At 46.5% G+C, this 17512-nt stretch overlaps 1 protein-coding gene across 1 annotated transcript; it reads right to left on the reverse strand.

Annotated features, from left to right (window-relative positions):
* Positions 1–2037: 2037 nt before the first annotated feature.
* IL17RA (interleukin 17 receptor A) lies at positions 2038–16812 on the reverse strand. Its single transcript, XM_075855697.1, has 12 exons — positions 16378–16812; positions 15865–15889; positions 14566–14712; positions 14333–14457; positions 14107–14224; positions 11738–11785; positions 11455–11609; positions 10994–11068; positions 6967–7060; positions 6560–6652; positions 5959–5976; positions 2038–5428 (listed from the first exon to the last, which is right to left on the reverse strand). Exons 1-12 carry the CDS (start codon positions 16474–16476, stop codon positions 2952–2954), a joined length of 3474 nt encoding a protein of 1157 aa, XP_075711812.1. The 5' UTR covers positions 16477–16812; the 3' UTR covers positions 2038–2951.
* Between the last annotated feature and the right edge of the window lie 700 nt (positions 16813–17512).

Consider the following 17512-nt stretch of genomic DNA (forward strand, 5'->3'; position numbering starts at 1 on the left):
ATATAACTACTATAATACTGCCCCTATATACAAGAATATAACTACTATAATACTGCCTCTATATACAAGAATATAACTACTATAATACTGCTCCTATATACAAGAATATAACTACTATAATACTGCTCCCTATATACAAGAATATAACTACTATAATACTGCTCCTATATACAAGAATACAACTACTATAATACTGCCCCCTATATACAAGAATATAACTACTATAATACTGCCCCTATATACAAGAATATAACTACTATAATACTGCCTCTATATACAAGAATATAACTACTCTAATACTGCCTCTATATACAAGAATATAACTACTCTAATACTGCCCCTATATACAAGAATATAACTACTATAATACTGCTCCTATATACAAGAATATAACTACTATAATACCCACCCCTATATATATATATAAGAATATAACTACTATAATACTGACCCCTATATACAAGAATATAACTACTATAATACTGACCCCTATATACAAGAATATAACTACTATAATACTGCCTCCTATATACAAGAATATAACTACTATAATACTGCCCCTATATACAAGAATATAACTACTATAATACTGCTCCTATATACAAGAATACAACTACTATAATACTGCCCCTATATACAAGAATATAACTACTATAATACTGCTCCTATATACAAGAATATAACTACTATAATACTGCCCCCTATATACAAGAATATAACTACTATAATACTGCTCCTATATACAAGAATATAACTACTATAATACTGCTCCCTATATACAAGAATATAACTACTATAATACTGCCCTATATACAAGAATATAACTACTATAATACTGCTCCTATATACAAGAATATAACTACTATAATACTGCCCCCTCTATACAAGAATATAACTACTATAATACTGCCCCTATATACAAGAATATAACTACTATAATACTGCCCCCTATATACAAGAATATAACAACTATAATACTGCTCCTATATACAAGAATATAACTACTATAATACTGCTCCTATATACAAGAATATAACTACTATAATACTGCCCCTATATACAAGAATATAACTACTATAATACTGCCCCCTATATACAAGAATATAACTACTATAATACTGCCCCCTATATACAAGAATATAACTACTATAATACTGCCCCCTATATACAAGAATATAACTACTATAATACTGCCCCTATATACAAGAATATAACTACTATAATACTGCCCCTATATACAAGAATATAACTACTATAATACTGCTCCTATATATAAGAATATAACTACTATAATACTGCTCCTATATACAAGAATATAACTACTATAATACTGCCCCTATATACAAGAATATAACTACTATAATACTGCCTCCTATATACAAGAATATAACTACTATAATACTGTCCCTATATACAAGAATATAACTACTATAATACTGCCCCTATATACAAGAATATAACTACTATAATACTGCTCCTATATATAAGAATATAACTACTATAATACTGCTCCTATATACAAGAATATATCTACTATAATACTGCCCCTATATACAAGAATATAACTACTATAATACTGCTCCTATATACAAGAATATAACTACTATAATACTGCCCCTATATACAAGAATATAACTACTATAATACTGCCCCCTACATACAAGAATATAACTACTATAATACTGCCCCCTACATACAAGAATATAACTACTATAATACTGCCCCCTATATACAAGAATATAATAAGCTGTATTATCTGTATGTAGTGAGCTCCCTCTAGTGGTGGCTGCAGGCAGCTAGAATTGGATTTGGCGCTCTGTCCTCTAGATTATGGAATAATTCTGCACAGATTTTCGGTTGTATTTAGATGTTCACAGTCTTTGTAGAATTTGGAGTGAATTACACAGAATCTCTTTTTCCAGACGCCCCCGGAGATGTCACCCGCTTGCCCTGTGACTGTAATAACTGATGAATAAATGGTGGTAACCTGTCCGCCGCGTCTCGTGTGATTATTGGGAAATGATGACACAACTGCGGTTATCGTATTGAATATATTAGATAAACGCAGAAAATAAACAGATCACATTTAATCAGCAGGAGACACAAATAACTGATCCAGCCAGATTACAAAATTCTAATAAAAATTCCTTTAGTCCGGCACTTCCCACCCCAATAATTGATAATGAGCAAGTCCAAAGTGACAGTATCATACGAGATCTGATTGTAGAATTACAATGTCATTAATCTAGTATCTGGTATTCCGGAATAGACGTATACATTTTTAAATTATAATAATTATGAAAATCGAAAATGGACATTCATTCGTTATTTTCAGCATCGTATAAAGGCACATCAGTTATATATTGGTGGGTGCAGTAACTTCTCCTAGGCACAGGGGGCGCTGTGTTATTGTCATTTATAACACCTGTTTCTTATAACAAACGTGTATGAGCAGGTTCACAACGTCGCTTCACAGGATTAATCATCGTAAAGCGTTCATCTACCTGATCATGAGTTACATCACATCATCTACTCCAGTCACATCCAAAGCTGCAGTCACAATTCTGCTGGTAGTCACCCGGAGTTTGTCAGCATCGCGCTGACAGAGATGCCCCTCACCTGAGCTCCTTTATGTGTTGCGTTGTATTAGGGGAGATGTATTATTTTCTATACTGTAGCTGTTGTACCCAAAGGCATTGAGGTTGAGGTGGAGCAATCACAACCGGCTCCTATATATGGATTCTATATTACCTGTCATCATGGCGGCATGTGGGGTCAAGTGTTTATATGGAGGTACCCTCAACCTAACCAGAGATCTCTAACAGAGGAACACAAGAGTGCAGCTTTGAAGGTGACTGGAGTATAAGACACAAATTGGAACGATGGTACTTGGCATTTCATATACAGATTTAAACATTCTTATTCGTTCTCCCTTTACTGCCCCCAGATTATTATTGGGGTAAGGTACCGTATCCCAAATCTTCCGAGTTGCAGCACGTGTTGTCCGTCTGACCATTAACCCCACGTGAACAGTGAAAATCCAGGTTACGGTCATCGCATCCCTCATATATATCGGGTTCATCTGCAAGAATCTCACTCTTAGGGGTTATTCTCTGACCCTCTAGGACACTGTGGTGGAACCACTTTATCCGGGACTCTCCCAGATCCATTGACTTGGGGTCTCCGCCATGAAGTCTGGACGGAGGGCTTTCTAAGATGGTCTGGTAGAAAAACTTTTTCTGAGCTTCCATCAAGTCATTAAAACGGGTGCTTTGGTAACCTGGTAAAGGCAAGTCCTGGACATCTTGGTCACATGGGATATAGAAGTCCCGGTCGTCTTGGTGACGTGGTATAGATAAGTCCGGGACGTCTTGGTGACGTGGTATAGATAAGTCCGGGACGTCTTGGTGACGTGGTATAGATAAGTCCGGGACGTCTTGGTGACGTGGTATAGATAAGTCCGGGACGTCTTGGTGACGTGGTATAGATAAGTCCGGGACGTCTTGGTGACGTGGTATAGATAAGTCCGGGACGTCTTGGTGACGTGGTATAGATAAGTCCGGGACATCTTGGTGACGTGGTAGAGATACGTCCGGGACATCTTGGTGACGTGGTAGAGAGAAGTCCGGGACATCTTGGTGACGTGGTAGAGAGAAGTCCGGGACATCTTGGTGACGTGGTAGAGAGAAGTCCGGGACATCTTGGTGACGTGGTAGAGAGAAGTCCGGGACATATTGGTGACGTGGTAGAGAGAAGTCCGGGACATCTTGGTGACGTGGTAGAGAGAAGTCCGGGACATCTTGGTGACTTGGGATTGGCACGTTCCGGACGTCTCGGTCACATGGGATAGATAAGTCCCGGATGCCTTGGTTATTCGGTATAGATAAGTCCCGGACGTCTTGGTCACGTGGTATAGGTAAGTCCCGGTTGTCTTGGTCACGGGGTATTGGTAAGTCACGGACGTCTTGGTTCCATGGTATAGGTAAGTCCCGGACATCTTGGTCACGTGGTATAGGTAAGTCCCGGACATCTTGGTCACGTGGTATAGGTAAGTCCCGGTTGTCTTGGTCACGGGGTATTGGTAAGTCACGGACGTCTTGGTTCCATGGTATAGGTAAGTCCCGGACATCTTGGTCACGGGGTATAGGTAAGTCCCGGACATCTTGGTCACATGGTATAGATAAGTCAATTTGAAGTAAACGGTCATAGACAGTTGGAAGAGACTCGTCTTCTTCAACCAAACACCCAGCTCTGGGATCTTCGGAGCTAAGTAACGACTCGGCATCGAAGGCCACGTTGGGGGCTCCCGGCCAATCTTCTAAGATGCTCTGGCAGAAAAACTTTCTCTGAGCTTCACTCAAGTCCTCAGGATGGACGCCCTGGTCACATGACAAGTCCATCTGATATAAACGTTCGTTATAAATTGGGGGAGACTGGTCTACGTCAACCAAGAACGGCTGTTGCCTATAAGACGCTCTGGACGCTTCTGTATTGAGAGACGGCTGTACGATGGTCACTGATGAATGGTCCTTGAGAAGTGGTTCCATACAAGCACTTGAAGGTCCAACCACAAGAGAAGGATTTACCAACCGAATAGGATCCGGCTGGATGATGAATGGAGTCAACCTAGAGACTGAAGTGTCAGGACGACGAATTTGAGGGTTGACTCTACGTGTGACCTCGTGTCCAGCCTCATCGTCTCCGACTTCCTCTCGTTCCTCTATAGACTCATGTTCGTTGGCTTCAGCTGGAGAACATTGGCTTTCAAACCAACCAGAATTCGTCTCCTGCCAACACTGGCACTGCTCCATGGCCTTCACCAGGTGCTGGTAGCTCGGGTTTCCTTCTAGGTCGACATTATATTGGACATTTGGCTGCTGATACTCTATTCTTTGAATTCGAAATAAGAGCATATGGAGGTTTTCAATCAGCGGGTATCGGGGGCATATTTCAAGCGGAGAAGGAATATCGCTGACATTACAGAGTTCACTGAAATAAGCCACCACGTAGCGATCGTAAGGATTGGCCCTCTGGAAATCAGGGAGGATGAGAGTCAGTGCCGGGGTAAAAAGGTCCCCGTACATGTAAGTGGTGTCCTGACGCAACGTTACCCGTGGTTCCATGCGGTTCTGCATGGCCCTCCACTTTGCTTGTGTCCCTCTGGAACAGAGAATGAGAATTGTCCCGTTGACCTCGTCGATTTGGCGTTTTTGATAGCTCAGCCAGGCCATGACGCCTCTTATCCCGATCTCCTGGACTTGGAGCCGGTCCAGTACAACGTCCAGGCCCCACGCCACCCGCAGGAAATCTGCCAGCCTAATGACGGCACTGATGTAAAGTTCGTGATCGGCAGAGTAAACCAGCCACACCTTCTGTTTCACCAGTGGAGGCGCGCATGGTGGCCACAGGGTATTAGGGGTTTTATTAACTGTAGAGAAGAGAAGAAAATTAATGGTATCAAGTAGAATAATCTTAAATGTTTCACTGTTTTCCTTTATAGAATACTGGAGTTCTCATATGCACCACTAGATGGCAGGAGAGCAAGCATCCACATGATTATAACAGCCTCACTTTACATCTTGCTGTAAAGGTATATAGACGACGTTTCTCTACGATCTGGTAAAGGATTATATATCTATTGGATCGTGGAGAATTTATAAACCCCCAGTGGGGACTGAGCAGCACTAGGGTCCTCAGACATTACCATGTATAGAAGTTCGCCCTCTGATGGGCCCTTATGGGGGATGGTTTTGAGTTGAATGCCCCCCCCAGCTCGCATCATTTTGGGATTTATGTAATTGTACTAATTTAAAGGGTACCTATGCAAGAGACAGGGACCCCATGAGTGATTGCAACCTTTGTACAACGCTGTGGAATATGAAAGCGCTATACAAGCAATGGGCAATAAATAATGTACGCATTAGCGGCATCCACCTGTATTATTAACCCTTCACTCACCTGGTGGGGAGATACAAGCTGTAAAAGAAGAAGAGAAGAATAAAGTCAGTGAAAATTGTAATGAAAAACGGCTGCACCTCGCTGAGTCACTAACGCCCACAACCGATCCAGGCGTAGAGATGAATCGTGCAGCGGGGGAGGGGACCACTATCTCTAAATAGCTTGTGTGTTGGAGGGAATGAATAATTGCTGCCCCTGAACCTATAGAACTTGCGATTATAGATAAATGATGAATGTCAAGCATCCGTTATGCCATACAATGCCTAAACATAGGTGGTCACCCAGCTTTCCCAGGCTCCTGAACGGCAGGTGCGCTTATACATAAATAGGGAAGCCTCACTGCATAAATAGGGATTTTTGCCTGTCAGGAGACTAGGAAAGCTGGGTGATGGAATCTGTCAGAGTTTTAATAGTAATACGAGTTGTCACCCAACTTTCCTAGAAACGAAGACAAAGATAAAAGTCCTGGAGTCGTCTGTCAAGTTACAAATTCTATTTATTTACCGGGGGAAATACTCTCTACCCGCTCTCTTATGTATTAGACTTTACTGCTCGGATACCCCAGATGAGGGCGAATAGACCCCCAAAGTTTGGTTCTTACCTCGATACCTCCACAAGAGGATTATTGTGACTGTGAAGGAGGCAATCGTCACAGCGGCTGCGATCGGCCACATGTAAACCTGTCCTGGCGGCGCTGCAGATTTAAGATAATATCACGTTAATTATCGCGTCCTGATCTTACATCAAGTTTTATACTCCAGTCACATCCAGAGCTGCGTTTACGATTCTGTTGGTTTCCTGTTAACGTGCAGGACCGCCCATCAAATCCATATCAGGGCCGTGCTCACAGAAATTAGTGGCAACATATTACATGGAAACATTGGGCAGGTTTGTTGCGGGACCGAACTTATAAGGGGCTATTCACACGTGGCGGTCATATTGCTACGATTCCATATAACGGCGGCGATAGAATACAGCAAATATAGATGTACATGAATCTGATCTTACCTGGGGTTGTCATCACAGTAAGAGCGCGAGGACACTTTGGGGCGTACCATTGCCGCACGCAGTCCGTCTCACAGGATTGCATATAGGGCCAAACCTGAAGGGGATAATGGGACGTTAGGACGCATGGAGTTATATCCCCGACAGCAATTATTCCCAGTTACAAGTCCTCCGCGTTACACTTTTCTCCGCCCGGGGAGCCCCAGTGACGTACCGGACACACGTGGACAGGTACGTGGCTGGAGCCTCCCCGGGCGGAGACGGGGGGGGGGGGGGGGAATAGTGGACCCTCCGTGGGTATGGTGACATATCCCACTGTCGCGGCCTCCCATCGGGGTTATACCTCTTGAGTCCTCCTCATGGACTGTAGACCTCACAACTCCGTGTAAAAGGGGCCTAAACTGTAAAGTCCTTTTCCTGCAGCCTGAGCGCGGCTCGTAGCGAACTGTTAAGGGTTAAATGTTTTTTTTGGGGGGGGGGGGGGGGGGTTTGGACAACCCCTAACCATGTGAATGTGGATAAGATGATGACAGGGTGCGGGGTGAGTCCCGCTGTTGGGACCAGGCCATTCATCTTCTATTACCGGGGGAAGCGCTGGCTGGTCTTCATCTCTCCTGACCGCCGGGGCTCCAGGTGGGGGGGGGGGGGGGGACGCCCCTCTGTTATATCCATACAACTACCCCGTTACGCCAGCAGCACGGACAGGACCACCTGCCCCAGGTTTTACTATAAAGAGGCTCTGACATTCCTTATAAGATGTCGCCAATGTAGAAAATACTGATGGAACGATTGTACACGTATCCCGGCCGTGCTGACTGTCGTGGTAATTCGTGCAGCCACCCCCCGCCCGTCCAGGATCCAGCGGGACAATCCCAGATTCCGGGTGGTATCCCACTGTCCCGGGTGGCCAGCAGGAGGTCACGGTTCCAACTGCATCTGCGTCCTCAGGATTGAGATACAGTTGAATCCAATGCTGGAGCACGGAGAGCCGTCAGCTGCTGTGTGTTAGGGGCAATATGGTGGCATTATACTGTGGGGGGGGGGGTACTATGGGGCATTATACTCTAGGAAGGCACTATGGAAGTATTATACGGTGTGTCGAGAGGCATTATACTGTGTGGGGGGCACTATGAGGAGCATTATATTGTACGTGAGGGGGCGGTATTATACTGTGTGTGGGGAGGGCACTATGGGGGTATTATACTGTGTGTGGGGAGGGCACTATGGGGGTATTATACTGTGTGTGGGGAGGGCACTATGAGGGTATTATACTGTGTGTGGGGAGGGCACTATGGGGGTATTATACTGTGTGCGGGGAGGGCAATATGGGGGCATTATACTGTGTGTGGGGAGGGCACTATGGGGGTATTATACTGTGTGTGGGGAGGGCACTATGAGGGTATTATACTGTGTGTGGGGAGGGCACTATGGGGGTATTATACTGTGTGTGGGGAGGGCACTATGGGGGTATTATACTGTGTGTGGGGAGGGCACTATGGGGGTATTATACTGTGTGTGGGGAGGGCACTATGAGGGCATTATACTGTGTGTGGGGAGGGCACTATGAGGGTATTATACTGTGTGTGGGGAGGGCACTATGGGGGTATTATACTGTGTGTGGGGAGGGCACTATGAGGGCATTATACTGTGTGTGGGGAGGGCACTATGAGGGTATTATACTGTGTGTGGGGAGGGCACTATGGGGGTATTATACTGTGTGTGGGGAGGGCACTATGAGGGTATTATACTGTGTGTGGGGAGGGCAATATGGGGGCATTATACTGTGTGTGGGGAGGGCACTATGAGGGCATTATACTGTGTGTGGGGAGGGCACTATGAGGGTATTATACTGTGTGCGGGGAGGGCAATATGGGGGCATTATACTGTGTGTGGGGAGGGCACTATGAGGGTATTATACTGTGTGTGGGGAGGGCACTATGAGGGTATTATACTGTGTGTGGGGAGGGCAATATGGGGGCATTATACTGTGTGTGGGGAGGGCACTATGGGGGTATTATACTGTGTGTGGGGAGGGCACTATGGGGGTATTATACTGTGTGTGGGGAGGGCACTATGAGGGTATTATACTGTGTGTGGGGAGGGCACTATGGGGGTATTATACTGTGTGTGGGGAGGGCACTATGGGGGTATTATACTGTGTGTGGGGAGGGCACTATGAGGGTATTATACTGTGTGTGGGGAGGGCACTATGGGGGTATTATACTGTGTGTGGGGAGGGCACTATGGGGGTATTATACTGTGTGTGGGGAGGGCACTATGAGGGTATTATACTGTGTGTGGGGAGGGCACTATGCGGGTATTATACTGTGTGTGGGGAGGGCACTATGGGGGCATTATACTGTGTGTGGGGAGGGCACTATGGGGGCATTATACTGTGTGTGGGGAGGGCACTATGGGGGTATTATACTGTGTGTGGGGAGGGCACTATGGGGGCATTATACTGTGTGTGGGGAGGGCACTATGAGGGTATTATACTGTGTGTGGGGAGGGCACTATGGGGGCATTATACTGTGTGTGGGGAGGGCACTATGGGGGCATTATACTGTGGTGGGGAGGGCACTATGGGGGTATTATACTGTGTGTGGGGAGGGCACTATGAGGGTATTATACTGTGTGTGGGGAGGGCACTATGGGGGTATTATACTGTGTGTGGGGAGGGCACTATGGGGGTATTATACTGTGTGTGGGGAGGGCACTATGCGGGTATTATACTGTGTGTGGGGAGGGCACTATGCGGGTATTATACTGTGTGTGGGGAGGGCACTATGGGGGCATTATACTGTGTGTGGGGAGGGCACTATGGGGGCATTATACTGTGTGTGGGGAGGGCACTATGGGGGTATTATACTGTGTGTGGGGAGGGCACTATGAGGGTATTATACTGTGTGTGGGGAGGGCACTATGGGGGTATTATACTGTGTGTGGGGAGGGCACTATGAGGGTATTATACTGTGTGTGGGGAGGGCACTATGAGGGTATTATACTGTGTGTGGGGAGGGCACTATGGGGGTATTATACTGTGTGTGGGGAGGGCACTATGGGGGTATTATACTGTGTGTGGGGAGGGCACTATGGGGGTATTATACTGTGTGTGAGGAGGGCACTATGGGGGCATTATACTGTGTGTGGGGAGGGCACTATGCGGGTATTATACTGTGTGTGGGGAGGGCACTATGGGGGCATTATACTGTGTGTGGGGAGGGCACTATGGGGGTATTATACTGTGTGTGGGGAGGGCACTATGGGGGCATTATACTGTGTGTGGGGAGGGCACTATGGGGGCATTATACTGTGTGTGGGGAGGGCACTATGGGGGTATTATACTGTGTGTGAGGAGGGCACTATGGGGGCATTATACTGTGTGTGGGGAGGGCACTATGCGGGTATTATACTGTGTGTGAGGAGGGCACTATGAGGGTATTATACTGTGTGTGGGGAGGGCACTATGAGGGTATTATACTGTGTGTGGGGAGGGCACTATGGGGGTATTATACTGTGTGTGGGGAGGGCACTATGGGGGTATTATACTGTGTGTGGGGAGGGCACTATGCGGGTATTATACTGTGTGTGGGGAGGGCACTATGGGGGTATTATACTGTGTGTTGGGAGGGCACTATGGGGGTATTATACTGTGTGTGGGGAGGGCACTATGGGGGTATTATACTGTGTGTGAGGAGGGCACTATGGGGGCATTATACTGTGTGTGGGGAGGGCACTATGCGGGTATTATACTGTGTGTGAGGAGGGCACTATGAGGGTATTATACTGTGTGTGGGGAAGGCACTATGGGGGTATTATACTGTGTGTGAGGAGGGCACTATGAGGGTATTATACTGTGTGGGCTGAACTTGGCACGTATGGGCATTGATTGGGCAGAGTTAGAGGCGTGGCTTAACATACCAAAAGTTTTACTTGGCACGTCCGTCTTTGCAATGCTTAAGTGTAAGAGTTTTGGTAATGTGAACACGTGAGGGTTAATAGACATCTGCAGTATTTCCATATTCATTACCGAGACATTGTACCAGCACGGTTCATAGGACACGGGGTTGGAGATGATCAACTGCGCACGTTCAGTGGTCGCCCCCTGCAGGCCATGAGAAGAGAAAGAATTAAATGACTGCAATGTCAAATTTGTCCACCAGAAGGCAGCATCAACAAGCAGTGCACACAGTCACATAAAGCCAATGCCAACCAAAATATAGAATTATCCGCTTAGATTATCCCTGGTGTTATCTGTGCAGATTCTACATTTTTACCAGGTATTTGTGAGATCCACCCTGATCAAATCCCAAATATAGGGCTTCATCTATTCATGGTGACAACCATTTTTTTCAAGAAGATAGGAGGTTGTCACAGCCCCGCCCATTTTAACATGACTGAATATACAAAGACAGTCACAGCAGCTTCTCTACATTGGTCCCTAGGACGCGTCATGGCTGCTGTATGGATATGAACCAGTGTCAGAGTTACCTGCTGAAGATTGATGATCTCAGACCATAGGATATTTTCCTTACGGCTAATACGGACTTGCACCCCATATTTGTGGGCGTCCCTTCGAGGGGTAAACGCCACAATCAGTTTACTTTCGGTGAATTCCAGGGTGATGTTGGGGTTCCAGCAGTGTCCTAGAGGATAGCACAGGGGGATGGAATAAATCCATAAACAACAGCGACGTGCCAGGAGTTCCCCTTTATTTTCCACAAACTTTACATTAATACTGGAGGTACCCCAACATCACTGTCCAGACACGTACCCAGTTTACAGCAGGCGTCGGTCTGCATCATGCCATCCTCACTGCATCCTGTAGAAAGAAAATACCGGGGTCACTAACTCCAGGAGGGGAAAACAGTTTACTGAGAACCCCTCCCCCTCCCTATTCAACTACTGCTGCTTTATTGATGCAAGCAGAATAGTGAGTACAGCTCTGGAGTATAATACAGGCTGTAACTCAGGATCAGTACAGGATAAGTAATGTAATGTGTGTACACAGTGACTCCACCAGCAGAATAGTGAGTGCAGCTCTGGAGTATAATACAGGATGTAACTCAGGATCAGCACAGGAGAAGTAATGTAATGTATGTACACAGTGACTCCACCAGCAGAATAGTGAGTACAGCTCTGGAGTATAATACAGGATGTATCTCCGGATCAGTACAGGATAAGTAATTTTAACGTATGTACACAGTGACTCCCCCAGCAGAATAGTGAGTGCAGCTCTGGAGTATAATACAAGATGTAACTCAGGATCAGTACAGGATAAGTAATGTAATGTATGTACACAGTGACTCCACCAGCAGAATAGTGAGTGCAGCTCTGGATTATAATACAGGATATAACTCAGGATCAGTGCAGGATAAGTAATGTAATGTATGCACACAGTGACTCCACCAGCAGAATAGTGAGTGCAGCTCTGGAGTGGAATACAGGATATAACTCAGGATCAGTACAGGATAAGTAATGTAATGTATGTACACAGTGACTCCACCAGCAGAATAGTGAGTGCAGCTCTGGAGTATAATACAGGATATAACTCAGGATCAGTACAGGATAAGTAATGTAATGTATGTACACAGTGACTCCACCAGCAGAATAGTGAGTGCAGCTCTGGAGTATAATACAGGATGTAACTCAGGATCAGTACAGGATAAGTAATGTAATGTATGTACACAGTGACTCCACCAGCAGAATAGTGAGTGCAGCTCTGGAGTATAATACAGGATGTAACTCAGGATCAGTACAGGATAAGTAATGTATGTACAATGTGACTCCACCAGCAGAATAGTGAGTGCAGCTCTGGAGTATAATACAGGATATAACTCAGGATCAGTACAGGATAAGTAATGTAATGTATGTACACAGTGACTCCACCAGCAGATTAGTGAGTGCAGCTCTGGAGTATAATACAGGATGTAACTCAGGATCAGTACAGGATAAGTAATGTAATGTATGTACACACTGACTCCTCCAGCAGAATAGTGAGTGCAGCTCTGGAGTATAATACAGGATGTAACTCAGGATCAGTACAGGATAAGTAATGTAATGTATGTACACAGTGACTCCACCAGCAGAATAGTGAGCGCAGCTCTGGAGTATAATACAGGATGTAACTCAGGATCAGTAATGTAATGTATGTACACACTGGCTCCTCCAGCAGAATAGTGAGTGCAGCTCTGGAGTATAATACAGGATGTAACTCAGGATCAGTAAAGGATAAGTAATGTAATGTGTGTACACAGTGACTCCACCAGCAGATTAGTGAGTGCAGCTCTGGAGTATAATACAGGATGTAACTCAGGATCAGTACAGGATAAGTAATGTAATGTATGTACACAGTGACACCACCAGCAGAATAGTGAGCGTAGCTCTGGAGTATAATACAGGATATAACTCAGGATCAGTACAGGATAAGTAATGTAATGTATATACACAGTGACTCCACCAGCAGAATAGAGAGTGCAGCTCTGGAGTATAATACAGGATGTAACTCAGGATCAGTACAGGATAAGTAATTTTAACGTATGTACACAGTGACTCCACCAGCAGAATAGTGAGTGCAGCTCTGGAGTATAATACAGGATGTAACTCAGGATCAGTACAGGATAAGTAATGTATGTACACAGTGACTCCACCAGCAGAATAGTGAGTGCAGCTCTGGAGTATAATACAGGATGTAACTCAGGATCAGTACAGGATAAGTAATGTAATGTATGTACACAGTGACTCCACCAGCAGAATAGTGAGTGCAGCTCTGGAGTATAATACAGGATATAACTCGGGATCAGTACAGGATAAGTAATGTAATGTATGTACACAGTGACTCCACCAGCAGAATAGTGAGTGCAGCTCTGGAGAATAATACAGGATAAGTAATATAATGTGACTTTTTTTTTTTAAAGTAAATGATATCTCTATATAAACTATAAAGTTGTGCTTGAGAGTTGACATATGCTGTGGGTAGTGGCTGGCATCTTCCTCTCGCTGGCAGCGGGGTCTGGTGGTATGATTACCTGCTAATATCACTTATATTGGGGCTTCCCGATTTTCTAGCCATAGATGCAAATGTGAGATCTGTATTTTTTATCGGAATATTCATCCAATGAAATAAACGTGCGGCTACTTTACCTGGCGCGGTGAATTCCTGGTCCCTGCGGTTTTCGGTGCCCTCTTTCGGCAGGTGCTGGACACTTATATGGTATTTATTACCGGGATTCACCTCAAAGTTATTGTAGAAGAACTTCCACTGGGATAAAGGAGAGATTATAAAGGTGAACTGGGTGATACAAGAGAGTAATAGTATGAAACGTCCGCTCCCCATCACAGGATCTGCTCTATATTAGGGGTCACTTACCGCCTGGTTGTTCTGATCTCGCTGTTTCGGGAACGTGTTACCAAACTGGAACTGAACGCACCGTGGGAGACTTGTACTGAGCTCCAACACCGAGATCTCCGCACCTTGTAGTTTCAGGATCCCGGCTGCGGGGACACAATATCAAGCGGAGATTATACAGCCTGGAGTCGAGCACTAAGGGGACCCCAAGTGTCAGCTCCTCGGGGTGTCAAGTCACTTCTTCTGGGACTCACAGTCTATGCTCACGGTCCAGCTGATCTGTAGAACCGGCACGCGATATCCCAAATCATTCAATGCGATCCCTGCCGTGACCTCCAGGTGAGAGGGGGCGGTGGGGGTCCAATTGTACGACTGGATCCAGCTGAGGTCCAGACAGTTACCTGAACACAAGATTAACTTCATATGAAGGTTTCATCCACTGGGGAAGCCTGCTTCTCCCTCTATATAACGGTCTGTAGCGTCCCGCTCCTCTTCTGAAATACTCTGTGCTGCTGGGGGACCCTGCTCCTCCCTCTATATAACGGTCTGTGGCGTCCCACTCCTTTTCTGAAATACTCTGTGCTGCTGGGGGACCCTGCTCCTCCCCCTATATAACGGTCTGTGGCGTCCCACTCCTCTTCTGAAATACTCTGTGCTGCTGGGGGACCCTGCTCCTCCCTCTATATAACTGTCTGTGGCATCCCACTCCTTTTCTGAAATACTCTGTGCTGCTGGGGGACCCAGCTACTCCCCTAGATAACAATCAGTATATGACCTCTAACAAGATCAGCAAACGCCTCCTGAAATACTCTGTGCTGCTGGGGGACCCTGCTCCTCCCTCTATATAACGGTCTGTGGCGTCCCGCTCCTCTTCTGAAATACTTTGTGCTGCTGGGGGACCCAGCTACTCCCCTAGATAACAATCAGTATATGACCTCTAACAAGATCAGCAAACGCTTCCTGAAATACTCTGTGCTGCTGGGGGACCCTGCTCCTCCCTCTATATAACTGTCTGTGTCGTCCCAGTCCTCTTCTGAAATACTCTGTGCTGCTGGGGGACCCTGCTCCTCCCTCTATATAACTGTCTGTGGCGTCCCACTCCTTTTCTAAAATACTCTGTGCTGCTGGCGGATCTAGCTACTCCCCTAGATAACAATCAGTATGTGACCTCTAACAAGATCAGCACACTCCTCCTGAAATACTCTGTGCTGCTGGGGCAACCTGCTCCTCCCCCTCTATGTAACTGTATGTGGCCTCCTACAAGATCAATTCACTCTTTTCCTGAAATACTCTGTGCTGCAGGGGACCCTGCTACTTCCCCTATATAACAATCAGTCTGTGACTTCTAACGAGATCAGCCCACTCCTCCTGAAATACTCTGTGCTGCGGTGGGATCTTGCTCCTCTCTTGCTACAACTCGCAGTCTGTGACCTCCCATAAGATCAGCACACTTCTCTCCTGACATACTCTGTGCTGCGGTGGAATACATAATGGTTCCTAGACCTATTGATAGATCCCCCTGCCCCGATGACGGATCATTATTCATCACTTACTGTTCAGAACTCGGCACTGAATCCCCTGCAAAAAAGAGAAGAGCAAAGTGTCAGACGGGAGCACCGTATAATAATGGGGGGCATCAGGACAAGAGGGGGGTCTGGGGTGAACCTCACAACACGTGAGGAGAGGTCATGCAGATGAGCAGCTGAGGTAATGGACTCATATCCTCGTGAGAACGGATGTGCGTGAGCAACTACTCTCTGCTATCAGCCACATGTCAGGCAGCTCAGGATCTGCCATAGCTGGGGGCAGTCACTGACGTCACTGCAGGGACAGGTGGGGGAGGGGAAGCATGCGTCTGAAGATACCTGTCAATCACTTACCGACACCTGTCAATCACTTCCTGCACGGGGGAGGGGTGCACCACCTTCACTAACCTGCTACACATATAGAGGTGGGAAGCGGTCACTGACTTTACAGTGGAAACTGGGGATAGGAAGTACTACAACTCTCATGATGGACAGCTGTCAATCACTCCCATGACTGACACCTCATCACGGGTTACTCACCGGCTGGGAACAGTTGAAATCTGGGGAGTCAATGATTCGGAGCCCCCGGGCCCCACACATCATCCCAGCAAAGAAACAGAGGCGCAGAGCCGGCCCCATGGCCCCTCATAGACGGCGTCGTCCCGGTGACCACTTCAATTCCTCCTTCCCTTCAGCGGAGAACGATATGCAAATCACACAGGGCGTATTGACCAATCAGAGCGCTCCATCCAGCCCAGGTGAGCGTGAGAGAGAGAGGGGAGGGGCTATTCCGGGAACTGAGGGAAGGGGGAATCCCATCCGCCAGGTATGCAAATAAGAGGGCGGGGCCAGACTTTGATCTCTGTTATTATTATGGTTGTCATTATTTCGGATGTGGGCGGTAACTTCACGACTTCAGCGCCTTGATGTCACGTGTGAGCATCGTATAGTGTGACTGGTGGTATGGGAAAACTACAAGTTCCAGCCACCGGTTACATACGTGGTACTATCCACTGTAATAAAGGCGAGGTGTGATTGACAGAATCAGTCATTGGGGCTCCGCGTCTGAGAAGATTGGTCCAGTAGGGCTACCGTACTGGAAGCAGGGCACAGGATCGGCTAGCTAGAGGGGCGGTGGGTGACGTCACCACCACTATATAACACCACCTAGAAGGCGGGAAAGCCAGTGCCGCGACTCGACGCGGCTGGAGAGGTTTGGTGGGACTGTGACCTGTGCTGGTTCAGTCAGGGGGCGTAGTGACGGAAGGAGTAAAAGTCTGGTGGGAATATGCCAATAATAGACGGAAACAAGAAACTGCTAGTGAGTGACACTAAAGGAGTTGTCCTACACCCTAATAGTGAATTGTGAGGTAATAGAGCGGGGTCTTCTGTTCAGGGTCCTCGTCTCTTGGTCAGAGTGTAGGCCGTTACATAGAGCGTCTCTGGAGGACCCGTCCTGCATTACCCAGACTACACATTATGAATGGACACTGTGTAATACTTCATTTCTCCTGTGGTGGCGCTGCAGGGATACTGAACACTTCAGGTTTCCCCACTGATCACTGGGGGTCCCAGCAGAAGGACACTATGATCTGCTTATTGTCCAGGGACCCTGAAAACAAGTAGTGATCAACTAAACACTCAAAGGGGTTGTGTCAGAAGAGGACCCCCCACT

Source organism: Rhinoderma darwinii, chromosome 3 (genome assembly GCF_050947455.1).
Source record: "Rhinoderma darwinii isolate aRhiDar2 chromosome 3, aRhiDar2.hap1, whole genome shotgun sequence".
Taxonomy (NCBI): Eukaryota; Metazoa; Chordata; class Amphibia; order Anura; family Rhinodermatidae; genus Rhinoderma; species Rhinoderma darwinii.

Bases quoted from the DNA above. Each gene is read 5' to 3' on its own strand.
- IL17RA (XM_075855697.1), bottom strand. From the start codon at position 16,476: ATGGGGCCGGCTCTGCGCCTCTGTTTCTTTGCTGGGATGATGTGTGGG. The intron at 11,786-14,106 runs GTAAAGTAGCCG...TTCTTTCTACAG, and splicing joins CCAGGAATTCACCGCGCCAG to GATGCAGTGAGGATGGCATG. The intron at 11,610-11,737 runs GTACGTGTCTGG...GCTATCCTCTAG, and splicing joins CGACGCCTGCTGTAAACTGG to GACACTGCTGGAACCCCAAC.